The sequence below is a fragment of the Micropterus salmoides genome, unplaced genomic scaffold (genome assembly GCF_014851395.1).
Source record: "Micropterus salmoides isolate LMB-PRFRI ecotype aquatic unplaced genomic scaffold, ASM1485139v1 Ms_hic_scaffold_10, whole genome shotgun sequence".
Taxonomy (NCBI): domain Eukaryota; kingdom Metazoa; phylum Chordata; class Actinopteri; order Centrarchiformes; family Centrarchidae; genus Micropterus; species Micropterus salmoides.
The window spans coordinates 28,927,764-28,942,206 of record NW_024040041.1 but is presented as its reverse complement, the minus strand read 5'-3'; the positions used below and the strand labels follow the sequence as shown (position 1 = coordinate 28,942,206).

Below are 14,443 nucleotides of genomic sequence, written 5' to 3'. Positions count from 1 at the left end.
TCTGCAACAATTTCCCCTATAGGGATCAATAAAGCATCACAGTATCTTATCTTAAAGGCACTATTCTGCTTCAGAAACACGGACACAAAACCTAACATTATTATAAATACATTATCTATTCAGGAAAGAGACAAAACACACTTTTCCTTTCTCTTCCTTTATTTATATATGAAGTATATAGTCCATTGCACAGGGAAGGCAGCAGCCTCTCAGCACCGACTGGACTGCAGGTCTAACATGATTCTGACCACCAACACTTTAAACTGCTTTATACCCAGAGAAGCAAAGTTCCATTAAGATACCAAACACAATGCTTTCATTTACATACATGGAAGAGGTTGAGACAATTCACAAAGAGCATTATTCCAGTATGCTGAAGAAGCTCCAAATCAAATACTCCACATGATTTTTGGTTCTATAAATACAAGTTCCAGGTTATTTTCTTTTTTTTTTTTTCCTTAAATCACTGTACTAACCACTGAGATGCATCCTCATCAAGATGAGTCAAGACCATGATTGATTGTATCAGCTAGTATACTTACGTGACTGTGTGACTGTGTGTGTGTTTGTGAACGAGAGAAACAGAAGTGCTGATATATTATACAGACATGACTGAAATGAACACCACTTTTATTGCAAATGGTGTTCTTTTATTCTTTTTTTTTTTTTTTTTTTTTACAATTCTCTTAACACTGCAATATGGGGACCAAGCAAATTTACAAGAGGATTTATTTTGTTTACCTTGATGACTCTTTTTTAAATGTATTTATTGTTGCAGACTGGTGTATATTTATTGGTGCATTTCTGTCTTGTATCAGTCCATATACATGGGTGAGCTGGGAGACGCTGGCATCTGATCCAGGAGCCTGCAAACATAACCAGCTACATCGACGGAGCGCTCCTCGTACATCTGGATGAACGGGTCTTTCTGGAATGGGAAAAGAAAATGTATACATCAATACTCCTACAAAATAAGAGGACGGTATGTAAACTATCACTGCATGTAAAAAGTAAACCTCCTCTAAAGACTGGATGTAAGTCCACTCAATACATTTTAAAGCTTTCATTTGGTACTTTGAGTGTATACAGAGAGGCCAGTAGCCTTCATGAGCACTCAGTATGAACTCACCAGTAGCTCCTTGTACTTTGGCCTCTTCGACTCATCCTTTGTAAGGCTTGAGGAAATGGTTGAAAAATAATGTGTGTTAAAAGTATGAGGGTGCAGTTCAGCCATTTGTCCACCAGAGGGAACAGAAGAGCAAGCAGCAGCTGAAGTTTGTACACCATGAAACAACTGAGAACCTCTATTACAGCCAACTTGTAAAAGGTTCAATTTTTGGACATTAGAACATAATTTCTATTCAAAGTCTGCACTCGCAGCAGTGGGTCCTTACCACACGTTAACAAAGGAGATGAATTTGGGAGAGAAGCGCCTCTCATCTGAGTTGCTGAGTTGTGGCGGGTCTCCCCTCACCACCTGGGTCAACTGGTCAAACACACTGTTCCACTTCGGGTAGGGAAACCGCCCTGTGGCCAGTTCATACTGAAATACATGATATACACACATAAAATCAGGGCAAACTGAAACTGCAAATTGGGTGTTGAATAGCATTAGAAAAACCACAGGAATCTAAAAGCCTTTCTCACAGTTAATGCCATAATTATTATGTTAAGTTGATAAAGATGCTTCAGGATCTTGAGGGCTCAGCACCTCTGCACAACACCTTCATGGTACGTGATGTCTAACCGTGTTTATCAAGGCATGATGGGAGCAAAAAGCATGTGCTATAAATTGCAAATGATTCAACATTAAAATACTGAAAATTTGGGACCATATTTTAGAAATTTTTATATTTTATTAACATTAAATTTACACATTTGAATCATTCCTCCACTCTCTTTAAAGGACCTAAGGATCGGTGAGTATATGAGTGTGTGAGGCACCTTAGATTGCAGTGCTTAGAGCCAGATACTCACCAGTGTGATTCCCAAACTCCAAACATCTGAGCGGACATCGTAGCCCTGCCTGGATGCGCTGGGGTCTATTCGCTCAGGCTGAAAATTAAACAGGAAACTCTGGGTTTAGAAACTCTAGTGAACAGCTAAAAAGAAAGCTACTGTTTGTGTTTCACGTATGCTGAAAATGACGGGTGCTTTTGGGTGACAATGAGACGGTGTGTGCAGATGATGCATGTAAGAAATTCCCTGTGTGAGCTCATATTCTGAGAAACCCAGATAAGATGGCTTACTCAAATATGGAAAGCACGAATGTAGCTTTGAATTGACTCATTACTTGTTACTTGTGCTATTCGTGGAAACTCTGCAGAAGATTTCAAAAGCTCCAAAGCTTGTTTCGCTCTTTTGAGCCTGCCTGTTTCAAAACGTTGACGGAGCTTTTGTCAAATGAAAAGATACCACGGGACTGATGAGGACAGAAGCTTCAAAATGCCATTCATGCTTCAGTTTGACAGTTTTGCAGTTACACTATGTGCTCCTATGTACATTAAAAAGACATGAGTCATACATAAGTATGGGAACATTTCTACCTGATACCAAATACCAAGTTTACAAAAGTAATATTTTAATAAATATCAATCTCTAATCGTTACAGAAACTCATCTAAAATGTCACATAAATAGCTCACAGTGGACACTGGGCCAACACCATGCAAATAAGTTACTTTATTTATATATAAATAAATAAAATAGTTTATATGTGGGCTTATTGGGCAACGCATTTACAATAAGATGTGCATTTACTGCAGCACTTCTAGACAAAAGTATTATAAATTTAATGATACCTTCGACTGTTATTGCACATAGAGCTGGGGGATATGGCCAAAAATGTTATCATGATAAATGTCAAATCATTATTTCTGTCAGGTTTAAAAGCTGATTTTTGATCCTGAGTGACAAGATGGTTAATTGTGGTTTTAAACTTTTCTTTATGGTCAGAACAAACACTTGACGCCAAACAGTGGATCACTTAGTGCTAATTTGTTCATGATTCAAATTAATTAAATCAAACATTTATTTAATATTTGTTATATTGTTATTGAGGAAAATTATATTTTTTTGTTTTATTGCCCAGCCCTAATTGCCAAATTGTATGAGATTTACTCTTTAAAATCAGTGAGGTGTTGCAGTCCCTGCGACCCTGTACGCAGGATAAGCAGTTGACGATGGATGGATGGATATGTTGCAGTGTTTTGGCTCCAGTCTTGAAGGGCTGCTGTAAGTTTTGCAAACTACAAGATGTCACTGTACATGTTGGATTTAAAGCCCCGAAGCTTCAAATCTTTTCTCAGCATTAACAGAAAGAAAGCCTCAAAGCTGCAGAAGGCTTCACCTGCCCATCACAAGGAAATTCTACTGGCACATGCTACAATGGTGCATGTAAACAACTTTGCATGAACAAGATTTTAAGATGCGTTATATGCGAGTTCCAGACTAGATTATCGGGAGGAAGAAGGTGTTCATGCCCAAACTGGGCCGGAAAAAATCCATTGCTAGACAAACTGAGAATACCAAACCAGCTCTTCACCTCTGGGCATGTTTTCACCTGCACAACAAGATGTCATCAGCTCTCCAGCTCAGACACACGAAGCATGTTCCCTCATTCCTGTAGCACTGCTCGCCTTACAAGACCGCCATTGCCAATTCTCTCACTCACAATTTCCTCTCCAGTTCATCACAAAATCCGCAGAACAGACTTGTTAATGAAGTGTGTTGAAAGGCTGCAGAAATCTCCTGCTGCTGTGCAGAGAAGGAGGAAGCACCTCGCTGGCCCATTTACAGGCCTGATTTAGATGCTGATGTCACCCAGCAGAGCGGGACAGTCTGTGCTGCAGCGCTGATGGGTTTTATGGAACAGCAGCTGACTACTGCAGAGAGCCCACTCACATCTGCCAAGACTTGAAGTGTTTAGTCTCAATCACGGCAAATAAATTGTTTAAAATAGAAAACGGCATGAGTGTGGAAACGATTAGCCGGCTATTTTAATGATGCATTTATTGTAAAGTAATCTATTATATATAAAAATAAACATTTGTAAGTTGGAATTTGATCTTTTCTACCTCTTATCAATATAAACGGAATCACTGTGGGTTTTCAAAATTGTTAAAATAAAATAAGCAACTAGAAGGTCACACTTTGGGCTCTGGAAACTGCTGATGGTCATTTTACAGACTAAATGATTCAGTGTTTAATCAAAATAATGAACATAATTGTTAGTTGCAGCCCTAAACAGCATCATAGTTTTTACAATTGGTTACACGTATTTCTCTGTACCAAGTTTACTTTTTCAAAAGAAAGTATGGACAAAACGGTGGATCACTTTTCATTGCTTTGACAGAAAATGCATTCAATGACCACATAGTTTACTCGACCACCTTTAAAACTCAATTTTGCACTTTCTCATATTATTTTAAAGCCCTAATTTATGTTCAAAACATAACACAACACTACAGTAAATTAGACCGCAATTTGCCACATCTACATCTAAAGAAATGGCATAATACATGGAGCCTGCCTACAACACTGAGCTCCTCATGTCATTCCTGTATCACGTCTATGGAAGATTTGTGCTAGGCAAGGAAAGGAGGCAAGAGAGGATTGAAGGTGTGATGTGGATGAGGAGACACTTACTTACATGCATTACTGAAATTACTTTAGTTAAAGCCTACTGCAGCATTTTCTTTAGGTCATTCTGGTCTGAGTGACTTTTTCTTGTTGGGAATCAGTGCTGTTGTACAGAAATCGATCCTGACATGTGTATGAAGTGTCGTTAGTGCATTTTTGGTCGTGAGATTGTCTTGTGGTGCTGAGCTGCATGTTGGTAAAAAGAACTGTGTAACTCAGTTTAGGGAAATGTGTGTAAGCAAAAAAAAAAACCACAGATGTGTAAGACTTATTGAGAACAGCAGCTTTTGTCCTAACCATGGCCTTCAAAAGTTGCAGATAAGAGCTACTGGTTCTTTAAAACCGGAATTCCACCTGCATCCGACACCTGAGTGTTGCCTGAGGAGCATGTTGTCTATACTCTGTCGTAAGCACATATCTAAACAATAAGTCAGGCTCCCCAGCTGTACTGAGGTCAGTTTTCTTCCGTCATTAAGCAGGCTGTAACCAGCACCACAGTGATCAAACACCTGGAGAGTCTGCCAGCTGGAAACAAGAAACTGGAACGGAGATTCCTGCTGTCTGAGCTCACAGCCATGGGAAGCTCCTGGGTGACTTCGTTCAAACCACCTCATGAATGAAGCTCCCGCACTCGGCCTTTCATAGGGCGGTGTGTGTGCGCGTGTGTATATGTCTGGTGGTATGCTGCTGCGTCGTGATAGTGCCTAACCAAATTTAGAATGGAAAGTGCTGTGGAGATGCCGGGGGGGGGGGGGGGGGGGGTGCCCCCAGGTGACGTAACCCCACAACAGAAAATAACCTCCCGTGATGACGACGCGGTGAGATCACCTCTTTGAAATGCTGCTCTTCAATTATGTTGTCAGTAAGGGCAGTGATAATCAATTATTTCTAAAAAATATAAGGATTTGCTTTCATTATTTTATATCATTGTAAATAAATATATTTGTTAGAGAAAGCAAAGCAAGCGATTTGAAGACATCACCTTGGTCATCTGATAAATTAACCTACTGATCCTTATACAGGTGCTGGTCATATAATTAGAATATCATCAAAAAGTTTATTTATTTCAGTAATTCCATTCAAAAAGTGAAACTTGTATAATGTATACATTCATTCCACACAGACTGATATATTTCAAGTGTTCATTCCTTTTAATTTTGATGATTATAACTGACAACTAATGAAAACCCCAAAATCAGTATCTCTAATTAGAATATTGTGGAAACGTTCAATATTGAAGACACCTGGTGCCACATTCTAATCAGATAATTAACTCAAAACACCTGCAAAGGCCTTTAAATGGTCTCTCAGTCTAGTTCTGTAGGCTACACAATCATGGGGAAGACTGCTGACTTGACAGCTGTCCAAAAGACGACCATTGACACCTTGCACAAGGATAGCAAGACACAAACGGTCATTGCTAAAGAGGCTGGCTGTTCACAGAGCTCTGTGTCCAAGCACATTAATAGAGAGGTGAAGGGAAGGAAAAGATGTGGTAGAAAAAAAGTGTACAAGCAATAGGGATAACTGCACCCTGGAGAGGATTGTGAAACAAAACCCATTCAAAAATGTGGGGGAGATTCACAAAGAGTGGACTGCAGCTGGAGTCAGTGCTTCAAGAACCCCATCACGCACAGACGTATGCAAGACATGGGTTTCAGCTGTCGCATTCCTTGTGTCAAGCCACTCTTGAACAAGACACAGTGTCAGAAGCGTCTCGCCTGGGCTAAAGACAAAAAGGACTGGACTGCTGCTGAGTGGTCCAAAGTTATGTTCTCTGATGAAAGTAAATTTTGCATTTCCTTAGGAAATCAAGGTCCCAGAGTCTGGAGGAAGAGAGGAGAGGCACAGAATCCACGTTGCTTGAAGTCCAGTGTAAAGTTTCCACAGTCAGTGATGGTTTGGGTGCCATGTCATCTGCTGGTGTTGGTCCACTGTGTTTTCTGAGGTCCAAGGTCAACGCAGCCATCTAGCAGGAAGTTTTAGAGCACTTCATGCTTCCTGCTGCTGACCAACTTTATAGAGATGCAGAAAATCTATGTGGTATTGTGAAGAGGAAGATGCGATACGCCAGACCCAACAATGCAGAAGAGCTGAAGGCCACTATCAGAGCAACCTGGGCTCTCATAACACCTGAGCAGTGCCACAGACTGATCGACTCCATGCCACGCCGCATTGCTGCAATAATTCAGGCAAAAGGAGCCCCAACTAAGTATTGAGTGCTGTACATGCTCATACTTTATGTTCATACTTTTCAGTTGGCCAACATTTCTAAAAATCCTTTTTTTTGTATTGGTCTTAAGGAATATTCAAATTTTCTAAAGAATAGAATTTGGGATTTTCATCACAATTAAATGAAATAAACATTTGAAATATATCAGTCTGTGTGCAATGAATGAATATAATATCCAAGTTTCACTTTTTGAATGGAATTACTGAAATAAATTAACTTTTTGATGATATTCTAATTATATGACCAGCACCTGCATAGAAGATTTTTTGATTATCATTACGCATCAGTCCTCTGTGGCTCTGGAGGAGCTTCCTGAAATCTGAAAAAACAACCCTGATGATGCCAAAGTGATGTCATCAAGGTCATCTCAGTTTGGGCTTAGACAGGACGCCTGCGTTACAAACTGGAGGTGTGGAGTTTGAAAGATACGGGCATTTACCAGAGAAAGAGGTTCTAATGAAAAGCTTATGTCGAGTTGCATTATGGGAAATGTAGGCAGTGTTTTTTGAGCTTGGCCCTTATCTCCCGCTTCAGCTTTGACCATTTTTTCTCCTTTAATCAACAATGTAAAGCCTTAAATAGAAATTTCAAATGTAACTTCAATCATGTAATGTACCAGACTGTCGTGAGTAGTTTCCTTTTCCAATGCACACACAATCCAGAGTCTGTAGGTCGTTGATGGGGTCGCTGATCAAGTATGGAGATTTCAAATCCCACTCTCTTCATCAAACACTGACTACCGCTGGCATTTCAAGACTGTTACACTGGTAACCTTTTGCATTTTCACAGCCAACGACAGAGGAAGATATTACCAGAGACTCGCTTCAGAAGACATTTACATTACATTAACTCATTTAGCTGATGCTTTTATCAAAATTGACTTGCAATTGGTTTGTCAGATGTTGCATGCCTCTGGGGCAGCAAGGGGTTAAGTGTCTTGTTCCATCGCCACCCTAGACATTTACCTTTGAAGGCTTAAAAAAACTTAAAAAATGCAAATGGAAACAGCAATTCCTTACAACAATCTTCTGGACCTTTTAGGGTCAAACGCAACTTGACTTCCCTTTTCTAAGCAGGTTTGAGTCAAGGCTCGATCATTCAGTGTTGTTCATCAGCACCAGTTAAACCAGCTATACGGATTCATGAGGAATTATCTTACACTCACAATAATATAACCACTTCTGTCTTCTGCCAGCAGACGCCTGCTCTGACTCATTTCCCTATCCAATTTTATTGAAATGATAGAACTGTTTGCTTTAACGCTTTGTCACTAGACAGGACACAGTTGAGGAAAGAATCCTTTATTTTGGAGATGCAGGATGTGAGCCAGGTTGATCAAACCACCACTGTCCCTTTATGGTGCAAGATCTATACGATTAATTTTGTGTATGATCAAAGTTTTACAATCTACCACATATTCTTTTTTTAAACCTGTTGTGAGTGTTCAAGCCATGCCACTCGGCAGCCATCTTGGCAACGCCTCCGGGCAGCTGTTTCGGACTAACAAGACCAGGCTCCTATCTGAATGAATTGGGAGAGAGCCAGAACTGCAGTTTTACTGGTCACTGGGAAATAAAAAACTACATGAATAGAAACAGCAGTAAAATCTCATAAAAAAATAAAATCGCTGAATAAAAAAAAAAAAGCGTTTTTCCCGACTGGTAATACTTCCACTACACATGCGTCACTACTACCACACAAGCACAGTCGAAGTAAAGTAGACCCTTTACGTCAGTGGAACTACACGATTGGCTGAAAAAAGATTCCCGCTTTGGCTGTTAAAATCAGACGATTGGCTTTCTACCGGGACGGATCTTTGCCATTACGGGCTTTCCCCATAGAGTTGTATTAGGGAAGTGATGGAGTGGCGTGTCTCCTCTATAAAACGTCTCTGGTGCTACTTACTGCCATGTATGGTCTGCAGCCTGCATCTCTGGTTTTGGCGATGGAGTCCACCAGCTGACCACTGATGCCAAAGTCACACAGCTTTATGTTGCCGTTCCTGTCCAGGAGGATGTTTGACGGCTTGATGTCTGAGGGGGAATGAAGAGAAACGTGCGATAATACAAAAAAAAAGACACACGAGGGTGCACAATAAGATTAAGAAGGCGTCTGGTATTGTCTTACCTCTGTGTATTATTTTCAAGTTTTCTTTTAAGTGGTTAAGTGCCTTCACAGTCTGTGAAACACAGAGAAGGTTTAGCAGCAGGAGTCAAAATTTAACTCTATTTTTCTATAAAAAAAGTGGAATATAATCGTCACCAAAACTTACAGCTAGTGTTATTTTTCCTAATATTTCCTCTGGAATCACGTCGTCTAATGAGCAATATACAAACTTGTAAAATTTGTCTAACGAGGTAGCCATAAGTTCCATACAAATCCAACAGTCACCCTGAAACACAAGAAATTCAGTCATGCGTTTTAGGAAGAAAAAAAAACACTGTGTGAAGAAAAATATAGTAAAGTGGAAATGTGAGTTCATATCACCTCTCTGAACAGAGCACCATAAAACTGCACGATGTAAGGACAATCACTACTTCTCACGACCACGTCCAAGTCCATCAGCAGCTGCTTCTGCTCCTTCTCATCAACTGTTGACCGAATTCTCTGTGAAACAAACACAGCACACAGAAAAATCAAAGACGTGTGGCTCTACAAGTTATTAATCTGCATATGGATATCTACGTGCCCAAGGTAAATCACCTTGACCGCCATGATCTGGTTACTCGGCTTGTGCACCATCTTGTTGACGGAGCCGTAAGCCCCGCGGCCGATCTCGCCCAAATCTTTGAGATCCTCGGCCGTGAAGTCCCAGTGCTGCTCCGCGGAGATCTTCAACTTTCCTGATGACTCGATGCTGTGCGTTCTCAGCCTCTCTCTGCCAGAAACCAGAAGCGTTTGCGTGTTAAGATACAGAGAAACAGGCAAAACATCGAAATGCTTTAACCCTGCACTTATTTTGCAGGACTTACATCATGAACGGAGGAAAGCCCGGGGGTTTACTCACATGTGCGGGTTCTGAAAGGGCGGCCCCGCCGTGTTCAGTGTGAATCTGGCCGTGGGTTTGATCGGAGGGTTGGCAAAGTTCAGCTTCAGGGCTTTGCGTTTACCTGAGCAGAAAAAGAAACAGCAATGGGATCAGATCCTACACGAAGCAACAAATGTGGAGGATTGAGCAAGACCAACAGCAAACTCATCCCACGTGAAAAGGTCAGAATGATGATAAGTGAGTGAAAACAACACAAACCATAAAATGAGGGAACAGAGGAGGCAAGTAAATTTACTCAAATCCATGGAGGGCATGCTTTCCATAGAACAAGGGCACGCGAACTGGCAACTTCTGCATCACCATATACGGATGTTTTACTAAACACGTTCCAGATTTGTGGTCATATTTCCAAAAATATACTCACCTATGAGCCTTGGATAAGTTTCTCAACAAATCCCATGAAAAAAACAAAACCAACAATTGGTTCTACTAACAATTACTGTGTGTGTATCACAGCCTGATATATATTCATTCTCTGTTGTCCAGAACCTATTAATAACATATCAATGAGACACACTGCTGCACTGGATGACATGTTCCTTCATCACCATGAATAAACACTGTAGGTTATTGTGACTTTGTTAGAGTTTTGTTTTTTAATAAGATTAATGTCAGTAGGAACTGTCGGGCTTGGAGTGAAACTGAGACTAACTATTCGTTTTGATATTTTCATGGGATCTCTTACCAATAAGACAAATGTAGAGTAAGACTTTCTGCATTTATTGTTCTTACACTTAGACTCATCAGTTAAAGAATGATGGGTACAGTTCAGCCTTTAAAAGAAGCTTCATTTGCAAAGCAATGGGTAATTGCAATATATTTTCTATAGTACTTTTTATATTCGCATATTGTAATACTGGTATATATAATGCTGAAGCACAGTTTCTGGAAAAGCAATTGAGAAACTGTTCGAATACCTCTATCTATCCTGCCTGCTTTGCAATATGATGCAATATGATGATATGATATTGTCATATCGCCTAACTCTGTCTTAGTCTGGTGTCACCTGTCCAGCAGCAGCCCAACGCATTTGGCTATTTATCAGTGTGTGTGCTGCTTTCAGGCTTTTGGTAGAACTACATTTTCTTTCCACTTTCTTACAGTCATATATTCATGTCTAAATCCTATATTTGATGCAGGTGCAGAAACGCAGCATGCTGCTGAAATCCCAAACACCTACATTCACAGTGCAAACACACCAACCCACACGTAAACATAAAAGTAGGGGGAGAAAGAAAACACTGATACATGACATGCTTCTCAAGGCCAACTGCTTTGATTTTCACCTTCAATGGCAGGAAAGCGCCCCACGCTCGCTCCACCCAAAATACCACAAAAATGTGTGTGCACTTGAATTCCAATAAGCTTGAAAGGAAAACATCGCTTGACATGACAACTTTCGAGTGTGCGCTCCTTGTCTCGACAGGCAAATGCTATGCTGAAGTGTTCCCATGCCAAAAAAGCAAACAAAACAACAAAATAAATGTGACAACACTACAGGCACTACTTTTGCTTGTTAGTCACACACTGAAACCCCTTGAGGTAGAGCTTCCATTACAGCATTTAACTGGGAGTTTAATTAATGAACACACAGTGTTTATTTAGTTGGGGCTCTCAGAGGCGTAAGAGTCAGTTCAGACAATCTTGTGCCAACATATCAATGGAAGCTCTGAATTTTAGGCTTGTGCCGATGAGAACAAATACACCATACCAGTAATTGTTTTTGACGACAATTTGCTGACTCAGTCGGACACTAAACTGCACTTACAGGGCAGCAGAGAAATTCTGAAGTGGATAATAAAACCTCTTTGTATAACAGATAAAACTCCTGTTATCTGAGCAAGTCATATTAAGCACTGAACTATTAGCTACCGGCACAAGCCTACTTGAACCCATCGGAAGTCTTGACTTGGATTAGTTGAGGACAGCAGGACAGACTCCCCCATACCAGACTGTCAGGCGGAAACAAAGGGATGAGAACTGTTGATGCTGAAGCAAAAGAGGTTTGGCTTACTTGGGGGAGCTCCAGACAGGTTTATCTGAAACCCTAGAGGTGAGAAGACAGCTTTTATTTTCTTCATATTTCACCTTCAGTTTGCCAGCTTGTTACGTCTTCTTCAAGAGACTGCTTTGTTAGTTAGACTTCAGAGACTTAATGTAACCTCCCCTCCCTAAAAAAAATAAAATAATAATAATTCACCTCTCCCTGCAATAAAAATGTGTCCATGTCACCCAACAAACCCGGATTAACAGGAATCCTGCAGGGTTACAATTGACAAATAAATCACAGAAATTGGCCTTGTTTTGCTAACATATCAAACATACTGGGGGATTATGTAGCAGGTTAAATGCATCATCTGCAGGGTAATGCATTAGCATGCACACGCATTTATGAAAAAACTACTTGAGTATGGTGAAGAATGTCATGTGTCAGTCAGTGTAACAAATGAAGGAAGTAAAACAACCTGAAGATCAAAAGGGATCTACAAGTGAGAGTGAATTACCACCATGAAATGGTTTTTGGAACGAAGACACATTACTGTTTAATAAACATTTTTCAGCTCACCATTCAGCATCATGTCAGGAATTAGGAATCATTAGTTAGCAGCATTAAGATAAAAAGTGAAATATGGTCAGGGAGATGTGATTAAAAGCACATGATTACACAGGAATAAATGTAAAATACCTGGTAAATTAAAGCCTGGATTATTATTACTGTTAGGATTAGAAGTAGAATCACCTTCTTTATAAAAAAAAAAGGGAAACCAGAGATATAAACTTAACATGCATCTCATGTGTAAATCCAAATGTTTTGATTAATTAAATCATCACGTAAAAGTTAAATGAAGAAATAAATCAACCTAAGTGCTAACAATAGAAATTATATTTAACACTGTCATTCAGGACTTTTAAAGCAAGAACCAAATCTAATGAAGCATTATACTTGATCTGTGGTTAACTCTTGCTTCTTGGAACCTCGTCACCTTGTACATAAAACGAAAACTCCAAATGGATTTTTAATTAAACTGTTCATCCTGCTCCAGTAAGTCAAGGAAGTGTGTAGCTACCTGTTTCACTCTGACATCTCCAGCAGGTGTTGGTCTCTGAAAGTTAAAATGAGACATTGTTTGTACAAAAATACAACACTTGACATGAACATTTGGTTTAGTTGTGTTGTGAGAGTGACAGATATTTCTGACAAAAACTGAGCAGCTTCAGGTTTCACTGAGCTTAGGCCACCCAGGCAGGTACATACATGTACTCACTAGTGCAAGATACATTTGTAAAGAAGGGATTCACCCACCAAACTTCACAACCAAAGGTATCATTAAGAGATGGTTTTGGATATTACCAGTTACATACATCCAAATGAATCATGACTTCACATAGTTTCCTCATTGTGAAGGTGTTTTGATAAAATCGGCGTATTTAACATTAATATTGCGCTTATTCAAATTAAGTGTTGTGGAAGAAGAATGAAGCTTAATTTAGGCACATCAGTCGTCGTGAATGTCAAGGGGCTGTCATTCAAACACACGATGACACACTGATTAAATCTATGCGGAATGGTGTATCTTTACGGTTTGTGAGATTTAAAATTGATTAATGTATTATTTGGCTTCTATGACACATGTAGCTATAGCCGGGACTAATAATTGCTCATTTTTGGAATGGAGTTTGGCGAGATTTACCGCAGGCATGAGAAAACAGAATGTAACCGGGCTACAAAATGTCAAAATGGTGCCAAGGGCATTAAATGCATTTTGTGAGATATGAGAAAATAAATAATTTGCCAATTGATGAACTCGGGAAATTAAGAATTCCTCCTGGGAAAGACACTAGTCCGGTTCCCTTGGGAATCATTTTTGAGTCCTGGGAGTAGCCTGAGCCTCCCACGGCTAGCCCTGCTAACATTAACCTTCACTGCAGCAGAATGTGAGCCCCCCAGCTCCAAGCAGATATTTGTACACACTCACCCTGCATGCTGCTCATTGTAGTAATGTGCTGAGACTGGGACTGGTGGTGGTGGTTAGCTGCAGATCCGGCGTTATTGCTGCTGTTGTGGCTGCTGGGTGTTGTTGAGTTGTTAGGACTGGGAGTCGCCATTGTTGTGTGTTTGAATTCCATCAGCAGCACCGGGCTGCAATGCAGATTAACGGTGAGCAACTTCACCCGTCCCTCCCTGCCACAACAATCACCGCCTCACTAACGGCAACTTCGAGCCGCAAAACTGCGGAATCGTTTATTTAAAAAAAAAAAAATCGTTGAATTGTTTAGAATTTCTTAAAAAGTTTTGGGCTGCGTTAAATGCGACTGGCGTGGTAACGTTAACAAAAACAAACACCCAGCTAGGCTAAGCTAAATAAGCTGGCTAGCAAGCTTTACGACCCGCAATCAGCTGACCAAGTGACACTGACATGTCAACACCCACAGCGTCCCGGAGCTAACAGCAAGCTAGCGACAGTTAGCCGAGGCGACACCGGATGTGACGTAGTACGGTTCATTAAAATATGTTTTTAA

At 40.3% G+C, this 14,443-nt stretch overlaps 1 protein-coding gene across 3 annotated transcripts; it reads right to left on the bottom strand.

Moving 5' to 3' along the window:
* Nucleotides 1-141: 141 nt before the first annotated feature.
* Nucleotides 142-14,335, bottom strand: LOC119894592 (dual specificity mitogen-activated protein kinase kinase 4-like). Of its 3 annotated transcripts, XM_038707265.1 has the most exons (13): nt 13,900-14,335; nt 12,991-13,026; nt 11,937-11,969; nt 9,881-9,983; nt 9,577-9,751; nt 9,361-9,480; nt 9,146-9,265; nt 9,001-9,052; nt 8,779-8,906; nt 1,978-2,055; nt 1,395-1,543; nt 1,130-1,175; nt 142-928 (listed from the first exon to the last, which is right to left on the bottom strand). In XM_038707265.1, exons 1-13 carry the CDS (start codon nt 14,048-14,050, stop codon nt 815-817), a joined length of 1,305 nt encoding a protein of 434 aa, XP_038563193.1. In that variant the 5' UTR covers nt 14,051-14,335; the 3' UTR covers nt 142-814. The 3 variants fall into 3 exon arrangements, with proteins under 3 accessions (XP_038563193.1, XP_038563195.1, XP_038563194.1); XM_038707267.1 differs by lacking the exon at nt 11,937-11,969 and having other exon boundaries at nt 9,881-9,971; XM_038707266.1 differs by lacking the exon at nt 11,937-11,969 and having other exon boundaries at nt 13,900-14,334.
* Nucleotides 14,336-14,443: the final 108 nt, after the last annotated feature.